The 19,640-nt window shown below is 44.5% G+C and overlaps 1 protein-coding gene across 2 annotated transcripts in view; it reads right to left on the reverse strand.

The window, feature by feature from the left end:
• Positions 1 to 18,386, reverse strand: part of Itga6 (integrin, alpha 6) — a 74,906-nt gene extending 56,520 nt beyond the window's left edge. The window contains exon 1 of one of the 2 annotated variants that reach the window (XM_005393215.2): positions 17,979 to 18,386. In XM_005393215.2, the coding sequence (XP_005393272.1) occupies positions 17,979 to 18,160 (182 nt within the window). In that variant the 5' untranslated portion in view covers positions 18,161 to 18,386. The remainder of the gene's footprint in view (positions 1 to 17,978) is intronic. The other variant, XM_005393216.2, reaches the window with a different exon arrangement.
• Positions 18,387 to 19,640: the final 1,254 nt, after the last annotated feature.

Consider the following 19,640-nt stretch of genomic DNA (forward strand, 5'->3'; position numbering starts at 1 on the left):
TCCAAGTTAAAACTCACAGTGGAACAAAAATGTTTACCTCCTGGCATAGAGTTTTCATGTTTGCACAGAAAGCTGACTACAAGGCTGAGGCTCTCATGTCTATGAACTACAACCTCACATACACACTACACTTCTGGTAACTTTCCAAGAAATCACCAAGAAAAACACCCTACCTGAAAATTAGGGCAGACAAGCTATTAATAATAATCCACTAACAGGTATCATCTCCCGTGCTCTTGTAATACACAAGGCACTCGGCTGCAAGTTTATTAAGTAGACACCATTGCCACCACCCACTGCTACAAATGTAGAGCCAAGTGCAGAGGACAAGTAAGTGGCCCGAGGTCACACAGCTGATAAACGACAACGCTGAAGTTGTGCCCAACACCCCCTTGGGCTCCCAGATCTTACTCTGAACCACTACATTGCCCAGTCTACTTTTTGCATAGCTTAAAAAAAAAAAAAAAATCACTAAAGCATCTGGATTAACCGCTTACAAAACATTTTTATTTACAAGAGGTCAGTTATAATTAAGGTCTATTAAGTGCTTTATGATCTGTGCCCGAAGAATTATTTGTTGTCTATAACTGGATTACAAGACCAATAATTTTGTCCTGCCTTCCCCAAGTTTCACAAGAGCTTTTTTCCCTGTCTCCTTTGAAAGAGCATGCTGGAACTCAACCCAAGTTCCAGTGACTATGCAAGGTGTGTGACGTTTGCGCCTGAGGCTCTGAGTTCTTACCTGACTAGTGCTCTTTCCTATAGGTGTGTCTGTGACTAACAGTTGCATAAAGGAACATCCAAGGCAAAATCTGTTTTTATGACTCACAGCATTCAAAAACTCCAGCTCAGAACTCTTTACCACATACTCCAGGGAAAATAAGTGAAATCACAGCCATCAATTTCAACAACTTGAATGGAACACCAACATGAGTGGTCCGAGGAGATGGGGAAGGAATTCTGGTCCTAGAATTGATTTTTGGGGTGACCTTGGTTCATCAACCCTTGCTTCCTATGTCCCAACAATAAGAATTTCATCTCAATTCCATTAGTACCAACAATGCAGGAAAAAAATCACAATAGCTGATGGCCTATATTTAAAATGGCCAAGGATTCCACTTCAGTAAAAATTTATAAAGTACAGGTATAAATCTATAACCAGCTGACCAAGCCACCCATATTACTAAGAGATCACTCAAAGCATTACAATAAAAATACTGCTGGCTACTGCAATAAGAAGAAAAAACAAAAGTCCCAAGTAATGATGACTGTCTCCAAGCAATACTGCTTGTTCAGTTTCAAAAGTAGCTGCCTGGTCTTATCAATGTGGCATTGTTTCATTTCCAATGCTTCTGAATTATCAGATACCTGGCTTCTGAGCTGCTAATTCACATTTGTCCTTCACAGAAGTCCCATCTTTCCAGGGACCAAATCTTAAGAAACTGTATACACTGGACTATGAGGTGCCCATTGGACTATGAGGTCCCACCCTTGACCTTCACATCATACTTGGATATCACCATTTACAATAACTTTATAGTCAAATATGTAGTGACCAAGTAGGTTGTTATATGCCAAGTATTATGCATCAATATTATCAGTGATTAAGAACATAATCTCCTCTCTTAATAGCTGTTATGAGGTACCTCACAGCTTTACAAAGGAAAAAGGAACTTTCAAGCTTCATTGTTTTCCAGTAAAGTATTTTTAATGAAAACCAGGAAGACAAAAGATATATTTAATGAGCTTACACCTGGTTGGTTGCCATATTCATTCTACTATTCCAATAGCTTAGGAAATCCAAATTTTTTAGTGTTTTGAAAAGGAAATTAATACGATCACATGGTTTATTTTCTAAGTGAGGTAACTGAAACAACAGGCTTAGTGGCTGTGCCAGTACTGCTGGCTGTTGCCCAGCGTCAGTTCTCTCCTTTTTCTACAGTAACAGATTTTTCAGCTGGGCATAGGGCCACCCTGAACAAGGACTGCTCATAGCAGCCTCCCTTTCCAGCTGGATGCGCCACACAACTCAGTCCTGCTGAGTGGGATACGTGAAGGAGAACCACCTCCCAGCTTCTAAGACTCTTCCTTAAATGGTGGTGTGCATGTGCCCTCGGCCCGATTATTCTTTGTTCCTTTCATCACCTGCCTAGGATGTTAGCACTGTCATCTAAGGCCAGGGGCACAGGCTCTAGTCTCCAATGGTAGAGCAAGAAGAGTGAGTCCTGGGTCTCTGACCCTCATACTTTTCTAAACCAGGAAGGCAAAAACACCAAAAAGCAAAGCCAAGAGAGGTCTTTTACGCTGTTTTTAAAGCTAGATTTATAAATATGGTACTGTGAACTAAAAAAGGAATGTAATTTTAAAAACTGTACATAAATATTTATAGAAACCAAGTTATATAGCTAACATTTATTGCTTACTACTCTACTCCTGCATTTTGGTATATAAAAAATACTTAGGGACCAGCATGGCTTGCGAACCAATTACTCAGCACAGATGGTGTTGTAGCACTGGAGCTGTGCCCAGAGGGTCGCTCCTGTCATAGGACATTTCCTCTTTAGTTGCTGGGTTGATGGAAGGAACTATGTGGTAGAGGACAGAGGTTCCTACAGGAAGGGTGGTCATGGCGGTGGGGAGGGTTATACAAGCAGCTTGAGGCAAAGCTACTTAACATCCAGAATGGATATATTTCCCTTTTAGGCAGTTTCTGGTACATTCTGGATTAGTTATCTTTGGACCTGTCATTATTGGGATAATATGGTACACATTTATGGCAGCTACGATCTCCAGAGAGCTTGTACTTTCTCAGCTGCATAACAGACTGGGAGGCCAAAATCCTAATCAGAAATACTAAAAGGGTTACAAGTCTTGATGGGTTCAAGTTGCAGCTCTTAGCCCACTACCTAAGTATTAATATGAGTTACCAGAAATGATTCTATTTAAATTTTCTCATAGGATGTTACAAGAACCAAATGAAATAACGTCAAAGAACTCTGTAAACGCAAACATGGTGAGGAAGCTCTACCCATAATCTTACACATTCCCACAGCCCTTCTACGTTGAACAGTACACAAACGCAGCAGCCATCAGGAACCCAACAGCTTGGGCATATAAGGCTGTCAGCTTTAGTTGTGAAAAGATTCTACCAACCCAACTGGGAGAGTAGCCTGAATAGGACATGGTCAGGGAGAAGTGAGGGCAACCACTCCTACAGAATCAGCCTTCCTTGTTAAAATGATACCTGGCACTGCACAAGGAAGTGATCATCCACTCAACATGAAATGGGAGAGGTACACAGTTCTTCACTGCAGCACTGCTTTTAACAGCTAAGGATTAGAAATCACCTGAGTATCAATCGAGACTAGTTAAATAAATCATGGTTCATCTTTAAAAGCGAATACTATGCAGACATTAAAAAACTAAGGCTGTTACAGTTTGGAACAAGCTCTTAAATGTGTCAAGAGGAAAAAAAAGGCAAGATACAGAACATACCTGGCATTCTACCATACATGTAAAAATGTATATATATTTACTTGTGAATATAGAGGTACTCTATTGGTCCATTTGCTATTGCTACAACAAAATACTTGAAGCTGGGTGCTTACAAAGAAAAAGGATTTAGCTCACAGATTTGGAGGCTGGAATTCCAAGACTGAGGTTCCTAATCACTCCAGTTCTGAGGAGAGATATCTGACTAATGGTAATTGCCGCAGTGCATGCAGAGATTATCTCTTGAGAAGGGAAGCCAGACAGTTTCAGGAGTCAGGCTCACTGTTTTTATAACAACTCATTTTCAAGGGAACTAACTGGGGTCCCTCAAGTACTCCATCGATCCCTTCCAAGGCTGTGCCCCCAGTTACCTAATGACTTCCCATTAGGCCACCTCTGAAGGTTCCCACCATCTCTCAGGATCACCACAGAGCCCTCAGCACACGAACCTCTCGAGGACAAATCACTTCTAAGCCACAGCAGGTACCCCAGAAAGCACTCACGAAAAACTGGTGAAACACTGGTTGCCTCCAGGAAGAAGGTGACTACAGGCTAAATGTGACAGTGTGACTTTCACTCCACAGCTCTGCAGTTTTCCTATTTGAACCATGCAACTGTGTTTATAAAATGGTCAGTCAGTAGACACTAGAGTCACTGAAAGTCTTGCAAAGCAAATGACATAGCCATGGAGGTAAAAGTCAGTGGCCAGAAGTCAGGAAGTAAACCTTATAATTGCGTAAGACAAGCTCATGCTTGTTAAAGTTATGTAGACAGTTGCTGGCAAACAAGCCAGATTGATTTTTATAGCCCGTTCCAGAGGCATGACAACGCACCCAAAACACATAAACCCATATCTACTGTGCACCAGGCACTGTGCTGATAATCTGGGCATGACGATAAAGTGCACATGTAAAGCAGAAGTTGAAAGATATTAAAGAAAGGAAATGAAAACAGGTACAAACAGAAAACAAATTTTCCCACAGAGTACCGTGGTCAAATAAAGTCAAAATGCAATGGCCTTGATGAAAGGAGCTCTATGAAAGTCCAAGGCACTAAGAGCATCCTCAGCTATGGAAAAGTATCCCACCCAAACTCCTCACCTCTCATATCCTGAATCAGTCTAGGTCTGAATCAGTCTAGGTGAGGCAAGTCTCAATATTCAGAGCTAAAGCAAAGTCCTGCTTACAAATAGCCTCGAGGCCTTAATGCCTTAGTCTTGAATGTGGTGAACACGGCAGAACCTGCCTACAGCTACCCCTTCTTGTCAGGGGGAGCTGGTCTAGCAGAGTGAGCAAGGCCTGAGTCAGCAGCCTCGCCTTTGATCTAATCTAAAGCAATGAATGACAGGTGTGGAGGGAGCCAGGCCTCTTGGTTCAGAAAGGAAACCGAACGGGTGGTGACCAGCAGGGGAGCACTCAGGTACATCTGGATTTGTAGTTGCCCTTGTTAGGCGTGGGTTCCAACTCAGAGTGCTTATCATTTCTGCAGCTCTCTAGGAGAGAGAGTTAGGTAAGTTTGGATGAACTTGGACAGATGTTTAAGTTCCCAGTGACATTTCATAAAAAATAGATGCAGTGGTTACGGGGTCCCTTGCTTGGGGAATGAGTGTGTGCAGGGGCCCAAGTGGGTAACAAAGTAGAAACAACTGTAGACACAAAAGCTTGTGGGAACATCTGTCAGGAGCTGGCCACACGATGACGACAAATCCTGGGCCTCCATTTTCTCAACCATAAAAGGGGAGTGGTGGCCCACCTTTCTAGACTATTCCGTGGCTTCCCTCCCAACTTCTGCAGGTGGTATATGGTTTCAAATGCATTATAGGTAATAGTCCTCCACTATGCATACCCTTGGTGGACAGGAGAACACCTGCACCTTACACCTTCGGCTCATACTTCTATTAAATCACACTTCTTTCTTGAGGAGTGGCAAGTGTCAGGCTCCACTTCAAGATTTTACATGAGCACAGATAAATCAGAACCAGCTCCCTGCCTTCAGGGGCCTTCACAATTCAGAACCCTCAATTAGCTTCTATTCTGACAGTTCCCGGGCAGTGTACTAGAAGTTTCTTTGTGAAAACACGAGTAAGAACAAAAAGATTTTATTAAACTCAGCCCAAGATCTGTGCAATCATGCAAGTAGTCTTGGAGGATCAATAATATGAGGGACAGGAAAAGAATAAAGATATATAAAGCCACTCCCAGGTAACACATTAACATGGCTCTATGGAAGCAGGGTGTGGGTGGGGCTAATGAACAAGGAGTATTAGGCAGACAAGCTAAGATGGCCTGATGACAGGGGACAGCTGTTCATGTAACTGGTGCTGCCTGAGCAAACATGGACTTCCTTTTGAACTTCAACCCCTGAATGTGCCATTGTCCTATTGAGCCCAGCCTCAGCCTTCAGTGAGTGACCACAGTCATTCGTGGTTTCACTTTAAAGCTACCAAGAGTTAAGGAGAAGGAGCGTAAGAAGCAAGCTAAGGTGGCCGAGCTTTTTACCCCTGACCATTTTCTCTTTAATGTAATTAAAAACTTGTTAAAACAAACTACTTTCTCAAAGGATGCTGGTGAAGAATCCACAGGTACACAACTGCTGAATTCAACTAAATAGCCACTCTTCATCAGTAGGAAAAGCACATGGTAACCCAGGAGACTGAATTATAATGTCTGCCTAAATTTGTTAAACTTAGCTGCGTGGCCACTGTCTACATTAGGATATAGTACCAGATGAATTAGCTCAATTCTGTAATGAGTTAAAGTTTAACTCACTCATGTCTGATGGTTGCCATCATTCCTGAGCACCACAGAACAAGCTTAAAGTACTTAGAGCAAATATCCAAGGTAAGTAGAGGCTGACCAGTTTCAACCGAAGGCATTCTGAGACTCAGCTGAAAAAAGTGCTGTGGTCATTTAAAGGGTCTCAACTGGCAGAGAAAAGACCACAGTGCCTCTATATTTGCTCTCTATCCTACGCTATTATGTGAGAAACATTTAAAAATCAAGATTCTACTATATTAAGAGCAAGATAATGAGGCCTTAGTTTAGTTCCAAGGTGGGCTAGTTCACAAAAGGGTAGATGTATATGGCGGAGCATTAGATGAGCTGGGCATTAGCTGGGTCCACAATGGCACTCACTCTCTGTTCCCTGACAATTCTGGGCCTCCTTTCTATAGAAGTAAGGTGGGGCTGGTCAGTGCTTCTTGACATTTTCACAAGAGTGGAAGCAGGTGAATGTGTATGGGTGTATGGGGGCACAACACAATGCCCCATGTCTCACATTAAAATTTACATACTTATCTGGCATTATAATGTGGAGTCTTTAAAAAGAAAACCACACAAAACACTATGCCACCATGTACGTCAGGAGTGTGGTCCTGTATTTGATCTGTGGCATGCCCTGGGGGATGGATACTATCTAACATCCTGATTTTTCATACTCTTGCATAATTTCAAAAGAGATTTCCTTTCAGATTCACTGCAAGTTCTACCTTGCTTATCTTAAAGGAAGAGACTGAAAACTGATAGTACTTTAGATCCTAAAATGCTGATTTAGCCCCATTGCCACACCCCTGACAAGGCCATGTGCCCTAATTTATTCAATAAATGACATGAACGCAAAATCAATCAACCTGGTCACAGAGAAGACGAAGCAAGGCCTCTCCTCCCCTGAGAGTCCCCAAGCTCACTTCACTCATTCAACACCCTGTGTCCACTCTGCCTGAGGATATGTAGGGGCAGCACCACCCAAAACAGCAACAAATCCTGGAGCTGACCAGAAGAGCTTTCTCTGCTCTTCAAAAGAGCCTTGTAAGAATGCAGCAGGACACAAAGTTCTGTAGCTCCCCTACAGCCTAAGGAAATGGGGACTGTCAAGCCATTTTACAGTGCAGCTATATTTTCTCTTCCCCTTTCCAGTCCTGTATTTCCCCTTCCTCTCTTCATGCACACAATGTTATGGTTCCCATTTGCCTGTGAACCATCCCCCAACTCCTGTTCCCCACCATAGTTTGACCAGATCCCCAAAGGACAATTCTGCCGTCCACCAGACTGTAAAGATGAGAGAGCTACAAAACCTCCCTGATGCGGGGGAACCACATCATATTCTACGTTAAGGGACCCACAAAATCAAGACTGATGCTTATTGGATGTGCCGGGCACTAAGCTAAGTGCTTTCTACTCAACACACTTAATCTTCACAACCCTTGAGGTAGGGCGATTAGAACCTCCACTTTACTGATGAGGACAATCAATGGAGTGTCAAATCAATAGAAGGGGAAGGAGCTGGGATTCAAATCCATATCCATTGGCTTTTAGAATAAAGGTCTAACTCTTTCCAGGAAAACTTCCACACTGGTATTGAATAACTTAGGGCTAATAATCTACCAACTATTCACTGAGAAAGTAACAGCAGTGAAAGACGTTCACATCCTCCTACCAGGACACCTGCCCAGCCTGCACCTGTGTGCTCTGCCTTCCTCTCTCCTGATTGCTCAGCTGCCTGTGCTCCAATGATGCTGCTACTCCCACCTCTGAGTCCTCTCGCCAACTAGCAGACATCACACCTGAAATTCTTCCCTCCCTGCAGTAATTTTTCCTTTTCTTCTGAATCATCCTCCACAAACTAGCTCACTGTAATTTTCTCCCATCTTAAAAAAACCCTCTTGACCACATCTCTGCTCCAGTCCCCTGGTTCTGCACCCCTCCACCAGAAATCACAAAAATCCTGCTTTCCCCTCTCTCCCAAATGTGCTCCAGTCAGGCACTACCCCAGTCTGCCTCCACAAGTGCTCTGGAAAGGTCACAAAGGGCCTCCATCCCATTAACCCAGTGATTAAGTCTCATACTGTCCTCTGACTTGACAGACCCAGCACTCTTCCTTTGAAACACCTTCGCCAGGCAAATTCCAGAACAGTACCACTCCGGGTCCTCCTGCAGTCTTACTGGCCATTCCTCTGTCTCCCTAATTCCTACATTTCTCATTCAGTTCATCATTCCAGAGATAATTTAGAAGTCTATTTGTACCTTCAAGCCAAACTCTTTCACCTGAGCTTCAGACTCATTCACTATCCATCAGGAACTCACTGGCATGTCTAACCACCTCAAAACAAATGGAGCCAAAACAAGGCTCTTGTGCTTCCCCCCAAAATGTCCTCCTTACCATCTTCCTCCAAACCACAATACAGCTTCATCCTTCCAACTGGTCAGACTTAAAACCTTGGACCTATTTTTTTCTACACTCTGCCTCTCACCTCATATGGTGTCTAGTCCACAAGAAATCCTGCTGACTCTACTTTCAAAATATATCCAGAATCTAACCACTTCTTACTGTGTTTGCTAACTTTCTTGGCCCAAATCACCACCATCTCTTATCTGTTATTACAGGAGCCTAATTACTATCACTACAGATATTCCTTGTTTTATGACCTGTTTCACAACAGTTCAGACTTATGACCAAGATGCTTGGACTTAGGATCCGCTGCTCACACTAACAACTATCTTTTTATTGTATAGCTCTGTACACCTTGTTTATAGAGCCTCAGTGTCTTTTGGGGGGGTACAATATACCTTGTTTATACAGTACTATAATTTTTGTGATTGTACTGTATAATACTATAGTTTTATGTTCTATTATATATTACAGTACTGCACTGAAGACTTCTTCAAATAAAAGCAAGTCATCAAGTTGGAGTCTCCTTTGACCATTTCATTGCTCTGAATATAGTAATGTATATACTATATACAATTCCTCATTTGGCAACCTCGCCATAGGCATAGAAATTGTCATTAAGGAACAAGGAACGACTGTACTTGTATCCTTGCTCTCATACAGCTGATCCTCAACATAACAGTGACAGAAAACCACTTAAAATCTGAGCCAGAATATGCCACAGTCTTCTCAGAAAGTTCCAATGGCTTCTCACCTCATGCAAGAATAAAATGACCCCTAGAGCCCCACAAAGGCAGCTCTAAGGAGACTTTTTCTGAACATGCTAAGCAGGCATGCTTCTGTCTCAAAGCCTTTGTACTTGCTGTTTTCTCTGTTAGGAATACTCTTCCCTTACAGCTTTCGTACTCGGTGAAGTCTTTTATTGCCAACCACTCCCTGCTCCATTCGCACGTCTATTCCCTTTGTGTCCACTTACTTTACCCTATATCATTTACTGCCGTCCAAAATAATACATCTGTTTACTGTTTACTACTCCTCTCCCCCATCAGAACCTAAGCGGGGATGTCACCCTGTCCTGCTCAAAGCTGTACTTCCAGCATGTTCTTAGTGAGTATCTGTAGAGCAACAACTTCTCTAGGAAAACCAAAAAAAAAAAAAAAAAAGGAAAGAAAAAGCTGGCTATGATTTCTGTGGCACATTCCCTTCAAAGTCTACTTCTTTTCCATGTTCAAACAGGGATAACATTCCCTATGTCTTTTAGATTGAAATAGGAAACAAATATAAATCAATACATATGCACAGAGAGAAATAATGAGCTTACACACACCAATTTCTTATTCTTAGATATTGACACATCTTCTCAGTTTCTGGCTGCTGTTAAGTTGTAGTGGAAGGGACCCCTGTCTCAGAGTTCACATCTCAAGGGATCGACCTGAGGGAGGGTCAGGTTGCCTCTCCATACCTCTACCAACTCTTTCTCACCAGCAGCCCAAGGGCTTCTCTAATTTAACGCAAGCATTAGAAAGTACTTTTCTCCCAAAACTGACTTGATACAATATGCAATCAATGATATGGCTTATCTGAAATGGCTATATCAAATTCTGGGCATTAGAATATTTCTCTGACCTATATTATTATTATTATTTTTTTTTTTTTTGGTTTTTCTCCGGTACCGGGAACCGAACTCACGACCTTGCGCTTGCCAGGGAGGCGCTTTTGCCGCTGAGCTAGATCCCCAGCCCCTCTCTGACCTATAAAGTCGGCTTCTGACCTTCAGATCATCTACTTCAGCAGGCCTCCCCTTCAGCCTTCCTTAGGTCTTCTGCAGGATCCATGGCCCACCTCTGCACTTGTAATTCACACAGGCTTTCAAATTACTCCAAGGTTGATTTTTATTTTTTAATTTCTATTTTTTATTCCTTTCTCTAGAAGGTTTTTTTGTTACTCTATCAGACATGGCTTTTCCAAAAAACTGAACTTCAGATTCTATGATACGTAAAATATATCTAGAATATTTTTATTGTTCCAGTACAATAAATCCCCAACTCACAAGTGAGTTCCATTCTGAGAGAATGTTTGTAAGTCACATTTTTTTAGTGAAGTCCGATAAAGTGAGTCTTCCACTGTACCTTCATTCTATAGAAACAAGCAATCACACTGCCAGTAGGAGGGAGGCCAGGCCATCATCTAGCATATCAACAGGAATGGGCCAAAGGACTTCTCACTCTCCTTGGCAAGGAGGAAGAGAACAGAAGGGCCCCATACTCTCGGAGCTGCTAATGGCCTCCAACACCTCCAGCAACCACTCTCTACCTCTGGCTGTAGTTCATTCAGTTAGCATCCTCAAGATCACTTATATCACAATGCTTCAGCAGGACCATGGAAGACCAAACTCCCTGATGGGTAGCAGGGTAGCCTGAAGCAAAGGGCCTCTGGACAGCAAGGACAAAGTATGTATTTGACTCAGATTTATCACTCAGTGGCATCCTCTGGATCTGAAATGTTTATCATATGTGTATGAATCCCAGGCACACAAACAAATTGAACAACCTCAGTACTACACAAATAAAAGTGCTTTTCAAAAGGCTATCACGGAGCAAACACATCTTGGGTAAATGGGCATTACCCTGTGCTTTGTTTATTCTTTGCAGCACTTACCACTGTGCCCCTTTCAAATTATTCCTAGGTTTATTTTTATTTCTATACTCCCAGGCTTAGAAAGTATATTTCTCTAAAAGGTTTTTCTTATATTATATTGGACACAGCTTTCCCAAAAAACTGAGCTTCACATTGTATGGTGTGTAAAATACATCTAGCTGCAAGGCAAATAAACATCCAAGAAGGCACACATGGCTCCTTGTCACTTGCTTTTAGTGGTACTTGTCCCCCACTCCAGCCCCAATTCAAAGTAGTCTTCTTTATCGTTTAATTGATCATTTTAGAAACTTAAAGGTTTTCTAAATATCTTTTGCCAATTTGAGGTTCAATGAAGGACAGCGGGAGCCAGTCCTAGGATCCAGTGTGAGTAGGGGGAAGAGGCTGACCTGCACACTGGCCCAGGAAAGGTAATATTCTACAAACACACCAACCTCAGCGGTGGCATGCTGGTTTAGAGTACTGCCTTGTTTATCTAAACGGAAAGGCCAGACAGCAGATTAGATGGTGGCCATTCCACTTTGTTATTAGGCTAAAGGGAGATAGAATCTGGTAAAGAGCCCACCTACCTGGCCTACTTCAGGACTAATTAATAATTAGCCTCTTAACTTAGTGTCAAGAGATTGCTGTTTGCAATTCCAAATGCCAGTTTAACAAGCAAACCTGCTAAGGAAACACTACCTGCACCCTTCGACCATGTATCTTCTGACTTCAGGCAGCTTCATTGTCAAAAATCAGATCCATTTACAGGCGAGCTCCTTCCTACCATACATTATGGCCAAACAAAGAATAAGAAAAATAAATCATCAACCCTGCCCTGAGTAGAGTGTGAATGACCAAGCCTCCCAGGAATGGGGATGTGGGGTGCTTTCAGAGGTCAGAGAAGCCCTGGAACCACACAATTGGTATTCCTCACCAATTAGCCCACCCTGTAGCTGTCTAGACCACCCTCCGAGGGTATCCCATGCAGTCACTCGCCATCAGGGAACCTCATCATGCCTGTGCACCCATCTGCCCATTCATTTCCTCTGAATACCGAAACCTCACGGGATTTATTTACTGCTTGGCAGCTGCAAAAGGCTACAAAGTATGGTTCTGAGATGTGCTTTCTAACATATGGTAACTGCTGAGTCCAAGAAAGGAAAAATGTATGCTTAAATATTATCACAGTCAAACCCAAAAGGAGGAAGCACACATACTGCACAGCTGGGAAGCACAGAGGATATGGATTAAGGACCAACTCTGATCAGCACACCATGGCCACTTCATTTCTTACAGCCTGAGTTTCCACATCTATTTTTAAACACCACAGTGCTTATTCCAGCCCAGAGCTAGTAGAAGGCATGGTTATCCTTGCTTTATAGATGGGCAAGGAGGCATAGAGAGGTCAGATGGCCTGCAGATCCATGGCTAGCAAAAGGATAAACTGGATTTGATCCTGGCTGATTATAGGTCTACTATTTTCCACTACAACATGTGCTGCCTTCTGTGTAAAGGAAAGCATGCCTAGTTCAAACCTGAGGACAGCATTTTGGATTACACTTATGGAAACTGATATAATAGGTCCACATGGAGCCAAGAATCCTACTTTTCACCAGAGGCCCCAAGGAGTCACACTGATGAGCAGACATTTACGAACCTATAGGTTCACTGCATATATAATTATCTGATCTAGAAGGAGAAGGTAGGCAATAGGGGCTGGTGGTAGCTCCCTGCCCATTCCTGCAATACTTGACACATCCTCCCAAGAGCCTGGTGGGAGTGTCACATAAACAAAACATCTCCATTCTGTGGTTCTTCAAATCTCTGGATCTCCGCTGGGTGGAATGAGCAGCCTCCCCACCATTCCACCTAAAGAGTCAGCTGTCTCCAAGATTCCTTTACTATCCTTGAATAACTAGATCTTCCACAATCAATCTACAAATGTCCCCACATGACTGCTTCCAAGTGACCCTCCCCCGCAGACCCTTATCAAGCTGCTTTCAGGAGCTCTATACTACAACTATGCTTTTCTATCCGGTTGTTAACAACCAACCAGCTCAGTAAATCCTGAGTACCCACTATGGCACAGGTTAACTTGTATTTCTGGGGTTAAGTTCTAAAGTCCGCCTTTAGGGCAAAAGCCAAGTGTAATTAAAAAAATCACTCATGAAAATTCCTTAGCTAGGACCTGGCTCTTTAAACTCAAAAACCAAGGATGAACTTCTTGTAAGGTTCTCTACTTACAGCTAAAACTTTCCTTTTCCTGGGGATAGTAGACACCAATGTTTGAACAGGGCCAAGGGCAAAGGGTTAAATACAGGGAATTTTCCCTCCTCAATCCTCAGCAGGAAGAGTTGATTTCACAAGTTAAATGGAGTGTATAATACGACTCCATTGTATTTGCAAGACATGCTAGGTGCTACCAGGCAAAAAAAAAAGTATAAGATCCCGGCCCTCACATAACCTTTAATCCATCTAGGACAGACTGGATTATCCCCTGTAGATGACAGATAATAGTTAAACATCAGACACAGGCGCTATCAACATTTAAAACACCAAGGGTAGAAGAGATTCTTAAGAGTTGACTGCATTGCGTCTTAATATTGGCTGACTCAGCAATAATCAGTCTTTCAGGTACAACTGGCCAAGGACAAAGGGTTCAGCCCTGTGGTCATAAACCTGTCATCTAAGGCTGTAATAGTATTTTCTGTTTTGTTTCTACTGTTCCTCTTGGAAATGCAAAAGAATTATTTGGCCACAGTAGGCCACAGTAACATGTTGAACCAAGGTCCTTAGCGAACCATGTGCTATATGTCTAGTACTCTCTGGCTGATGAACATTGATATTAAACCTTAATATACTGTTATTATGCACCCATAAAATAATCTGTGCAACTACTGGAATACAGAATAACTACTTTGTAATTGAGAACCTATCCTATGAACATTTCACCTGTCTTTCCTGATGCATTATTTATACTATATAAATACTTTGATCTTTTTCTTCCAATCCTGTCATTATTTGGATGGTCTCACATCAGCCTGTGTTAAAATAAAACTTGTCTATGTCTGCTTTCTCACAAAATCTTAGATTTTGTCTAAGCCACCTTGACCACTTTGGTTTTTCTCCACTCCTGGGACCCAAGGTGACCCAGCAATTCCTGGAAGATGGCCCTGAGTGAATGAATGCAAGGAAATGAGTGCTTAGGTACACATCCTGGACACAGCTCTGATCCCTGGCTAATGAGTCACACTTTAGCAGACCTTTTCAGAAGGACAGACCCAGAACTGATCCACTGCCAGATGGAATAAGAGTCAATAAGGAAGACAACTCAGGCACCACTATTTATATAGATAGCCCTGACCCATATGGGAAGCAGTTTAATAAATCAACACAACATTTCCAAAACTCAAATGCTTGCCAATTTCTCTGGGTCTGAAGGAGATTTCTGACTTTTCCTTCTGGAGATGGCATAAGTGTGAGTCAGAAATACCAACTTCAAATCCAGATTCTGTTAAGTCTTGCTTAGGAGACTTTGGACAAGACACTTCACAACTTCCAGCTTCAGCTGGGAGTCAGCTGGACAAGATATCTCTTGTTTATAAAACATGATTTAAAAGCTGGAGTAACAGTGGGCCTGGAAGGCTTCTGGAAAACCATGATGATCAGACAGAGTGTCCTCCAAGAAAATGAGGGCTGGGAGCGATCCAGAATCACTGTAGGATATACTACCACTAGACTCCTTCTCCTGCCAGTTTCTGCCCTGTGGTCATATACCTACCCACCTCTTCCCAGAAGTAAGAGATGATTCACAGGATGCAAATACCCAGAATCATCACCAACAGAACTTCCACCTTTGGGGATGACTCAACCTTACCTACCGAGGAGAAATTAAAGACCTCAAGGTGCTCAGTTTCTGATCTCAGTCACTCAGCTGACCACTTACTCACCTTTTGGAGTATGAGACTTCTTTAACATACAGCCTAAAAACCTGGATAGAATTTCACAGTACCTACTTCAATTTGATAGTCCCCAAAACTTTGGAACACTCAGTATATTTGGGGGCTCTCAGATGCAGTATTATTCTGCTATAAAATCTTAACTAGAATTAAAGATGGTATTATTTAGACAGCACTATAAAAATCCAAAGTATAAAAATCTATGGTGGGTTTTCTTTAATAGGGCATTTATCTGATATTCCCATACATCTGTGAGATTTTACTCCAGCCTCAGAGTAACTGCTTAGTAAATTTATTTTCTCATAAGTCTAATCAATACAGATTAAAGTTAAGTTGCCTTGGGTTTCATAAATTTGATTGACAGTTTAAAATATTAATTACCCAAAGATCAATAACTTTTGGCTTTACTCTTAGCAGTCTTAGAATCATAGGTTAGAAATACCTTGTGCAGAGCTTAACACACAGTAGGAACAGTTACTGCTTTGACATTTATCATCACTATGGTAGCATCTACCACTTAGTAAGTACCCATAGCAGTAGGCATTGAACATTTTGTAGGTTAGCTATAAATCCTCTCAACAACCCTATTAAGTAGCAATACTTCCACTTCACAGGTAAAGAAACGAAGCTCAAAGTACATGAAATGGATTAAGTGGCTGAGAAAGATTTGAGTTCAGGTCTTTCTCCCATCAGTTTCCTGAAACAGTCCCAATTCTGCAGTTCCTGAGTTTAGGAAACTGGACCAGAAGTTGTCTCAATCTCACTGGCTCTGTCATTTACACGGTCCTTTTCAGTCAAAGGTGGCATTGCACGTGATATAGAGTGGAGTGCTAACCCCCAGAGCAGGGCCAGGAATACTCCTGAAACTAATGTACCCTATGAGAGCGTGGCGGGCAGCACTGGACGTGAACCACAGCCCTGCCCCACCGGTGTGGTTACCACCGCTGGGCTCTAGGGAAAGACTCGCATCCCTTAAGGTGGGCCTGTCCTCCATCCCAGGGTCTGACCACTTCTCCCCGTAGTCAGCCCCTTAGGTCCTTTCCAGAAGACATCAGGTTCCAAGCACAGGCCTTTTTATACCTTTGAGAGGGTAAAAGCTCCAATACCAGGGCAGCCTAGCAGTAGCTGCAAGTTTTAGCAGGCACATTGCTCACCTTCGAGAGAGATTCCTGGGTAAAGGCATATCGCAAATTTCCATCCCCAGCATATCTCTTGCCCCAGTTACAGTACCTTCCCCTTCACAGGTCCGCTTGGAAATGTACACATACAACGAAGCTAAGACCTTGGTGGCCTCTGGTGCAGAGAAAATGCAGAGGGGAATGCATTCCCTCTGGCTCACAGTCACTTCTGTATTAGCAAGTTCCGATGCTCCGTGTGGGTGGATGCACTCTACACCCAGTGCTCTATTCCGAGACACCAAACATCATCCATTAACTGAGTTAGCAGAAGCCACCTTTCATTCCAGATTTACGGCTTAACGATTATTTCAGAGATAAAGAATGAGTAAGCAGCTGGCCAGGCCCGCAAACTCAGACCACCTACCTGCCCCCCGCCCCCGCTAATCTCTTGTGCTTCACCTAGAGAGTGCTATTAGACAAACCTGAGCGTGAGTCTTAGCTTCAGGGCCCCGCATTATTCATAAACTCCAAAATTATTAATCGCTGAATTTAAAGTTTCCTCTAGTTTCAAAGTCTCTCTGGCCTCTCCCTAACACACTGTGCACCTTGCTTTCTCCTGTCCTCGGTCCTGGAAGGACCTGAGTTCAACTAAAGGCCCGGGAGCTTTTGTTGTTAAGAGTGTTTTTTCGGTAGCACAGACAGAAAATGCAGCCCCAGGGCGATTAAGAAGACTAAGCTTCAGAACAACCTCTCCAATCTACAAAGTTCGAGCATGTGAGAACCAAACACTGTTTAAAAGGAGAGGGAGAGGCACTAAGCGCCGCAGGTCTCCACTTTCTCCTGGGAGGAGCACCGCGCTGGTGGGGGTTGTCACTTCCGAACCTTGTTTGTCAAGTCCCAGCTCAGATCGGACATTTTGCTTTAACCCCTTGGCTGAGCCCGCCCAATGCAGGGGCCCGGCGGTTCTCCGGTGCCGCCGCGCGACTAGGGGGCTGGGCAGGGGACCAGCCACACCACTCAGAAAGACATGCTTTCTCAGCTGATCTGATCCTGCAAAAACAGGTGGTTGGTGAATTCCATTTTAAGGAAAAAAAAAAAAAAGCGTGTAAAAGTATTTACTATAGGAGCGCCCGCCCTGCAGGGAAAGTCACGACAAAAAGTGATTTTCCAACTTCGGCAGGGCGCGCGAGTCCGCGAGCGGACCGGGTGTTCCGCGACTTGAAGGAAAGTCTGGATCTTCCCGGACCGCTCCCAGCAACCCTACAGCAGCGCAGCGGCGACCCTACATCCCACCCGCCGCCCCAAACACACGTGAAGCGCTAGAGGCAAAGCGTGCCACCTGCCGGGTCCCGGCAAACGTGCCCGGAGGGAAGAGCCGCTGGAAAGCACGTCATTTAAAAGGGGAAGAAGTAAACTCTCCCCGGGTTAGCCCCGGGGTCGGGTTCCGGGGCTGTGGGGAGGCTTGCGCGGGGCGGTGCGGAGCGCAGGCGGGCAGGGGCAGGGGCAGGGCCGCAGGGCTCCGGGCGCGCGGTCGGAGCAGAGCGCGCCCTCGTCCCGGGGCGGGGGTGGGGGACGCGGTGGGCGTAGGAAGAGTCGGGGAACTCACAGCCGCTTGTCCTCGGGGTGCAGCTGCCAGTGCATGGCCAGCGAGAAGCCGAAGAGGCTGCCGGGGTCCCCAGATTTCCGGATCACATTGTCCTCGCGGGTGTCCAAGTTGAAGGCTGCCCCGAGCCGAGGCAGAAGCACCGCCGACAGGTAGAGCAGGCACAACTGCCCCGCGGCCGCCATGGGCCCTGCGGCGGCCGCCCTGCGCTCCGAGCCGGGTCCCACTGCCAGTCCCGGCCCCGGGCTGGTCCGAGGCTGCCGGCCGCGCTGCTGCGGCCGCGGCCACCTTCGCCTCCCCTCGCCACTGCGCGCGGCCCCACCCCCGGGACCGGTCGCGCTCTCCTTCAGGCCGCTCCCCCTGGCCGGCAGCTCCAGACCGCTGAATGAGCCCGTTGTTCTCTGGAGACTCGCAGGCGTTTTATCGGGTGACGAGGACGCCGGCCCCGCCCCTCCCGTCCCCTCCCCTGGCCCCTCCTCGCGCGCCCGCCGCCGCCGGCACCTTCCCAGCCGCTGCGCCCCGCGCTGCCTCCGCCCGGCCCGGCCAGGCCCGCGCGCCGCCTTCACCTGCCTGGAAACGGCCACCCGGAGACGCGGAGCCCCTCCGGGTCCGGCTGGAGAGCGGCGCTTAAACTGTGGTTGTCGCGCAGCGTGGAGCGAGAAGGGCTACTACAGTTACCTGTAGGTGAGGGAAGGTGCAGGTTGTGCACCGGCGCATTGCCTGAGATAATCTGTTCTTGCCAAGCTGTGGGTCCAGGTGCAAATGCACACTTCATTCTCTGTGCAAGGGTTTATGCAGTCCTTACCGCGCGCCCAACTCCTAGGGAGTGGAATTGCATGCTTTCTGAGTCCTCAAAGGCCTAGTAGCACACACTTTGATGGTGCTCTGCAGATTACAAAACAGCCCTTGCCTCACTGGACCGTAACAATTCTACGAAATGGGTATTTTCTTTTTTGCCTGGGATTTTTTTTTCCCCAAAGTGATAAGGAGACTTTGTGGGAGAAGTCATGCTGGAGCCAGAAATTTCAAACTTGGTTTCTTTTTGTTTTGTTTTGTTTTTGTTTTTTGGTGGTACGGGAATTGAACTCATGACCTCATGCTTGCCAGCAGGCGCTATGCCGCTGAGCTATATCCCCGACCCTGTTTTCTGACGCTGGGAAGAAACCCTCAACAATAAGAATAGGTGTCTCAAAGTGGTGCTCAGGAGCTCAAATTTTGCTGCTCTTTCCTAGTTCCAAATTTCCAGGTCCAGTTAGGGAGAGAACTTCCAGAAATGTGGGTTCAAAACTAGACAGAAGAGATTTAATTCAGTGTTCTGAACTTGAATGACAAAAAATTTTACATTTTTATTTTCACTAACCTTTAAAGGACGTTAGCATTTCCTTCCACTGAGGGTAAACAACAAATCACAGTGAAAGGATGAGTGTCAATCACTTAGCAAAAACCGTAAGTTAATTTTACTTTCAGTACATTAAATTAACTCAAAAAAACATTCTCAAATGTACATTTTTCCTTTTTAACACAGAATACTAAAACATTAAACTCCCAAACCAGGCTATGTGACATTTATGATTCAAAATCAAATTAGCAGAGTATTACATATTTACAAAACTATATCATTAAAAATATGTACATAAAGTTACATGCAATTTTGTAGAACTGACA

Source organism: Chinchilla lanigera, unplaced genomic scaffold, assembly GCF_000276665.1.
Source record: "Chinchilla lanigera isolate Chin_1 unplaced genomic scaffold, ChiLan1.0 scaffold00048, whole genome shotgun sequence".
Lineage (NCBI taxonomy): Eukaryota > Metazoa > Chordata > Mammalia > Rodentia > Chinchillidae > Chinchilla > Chinchilla lanigera.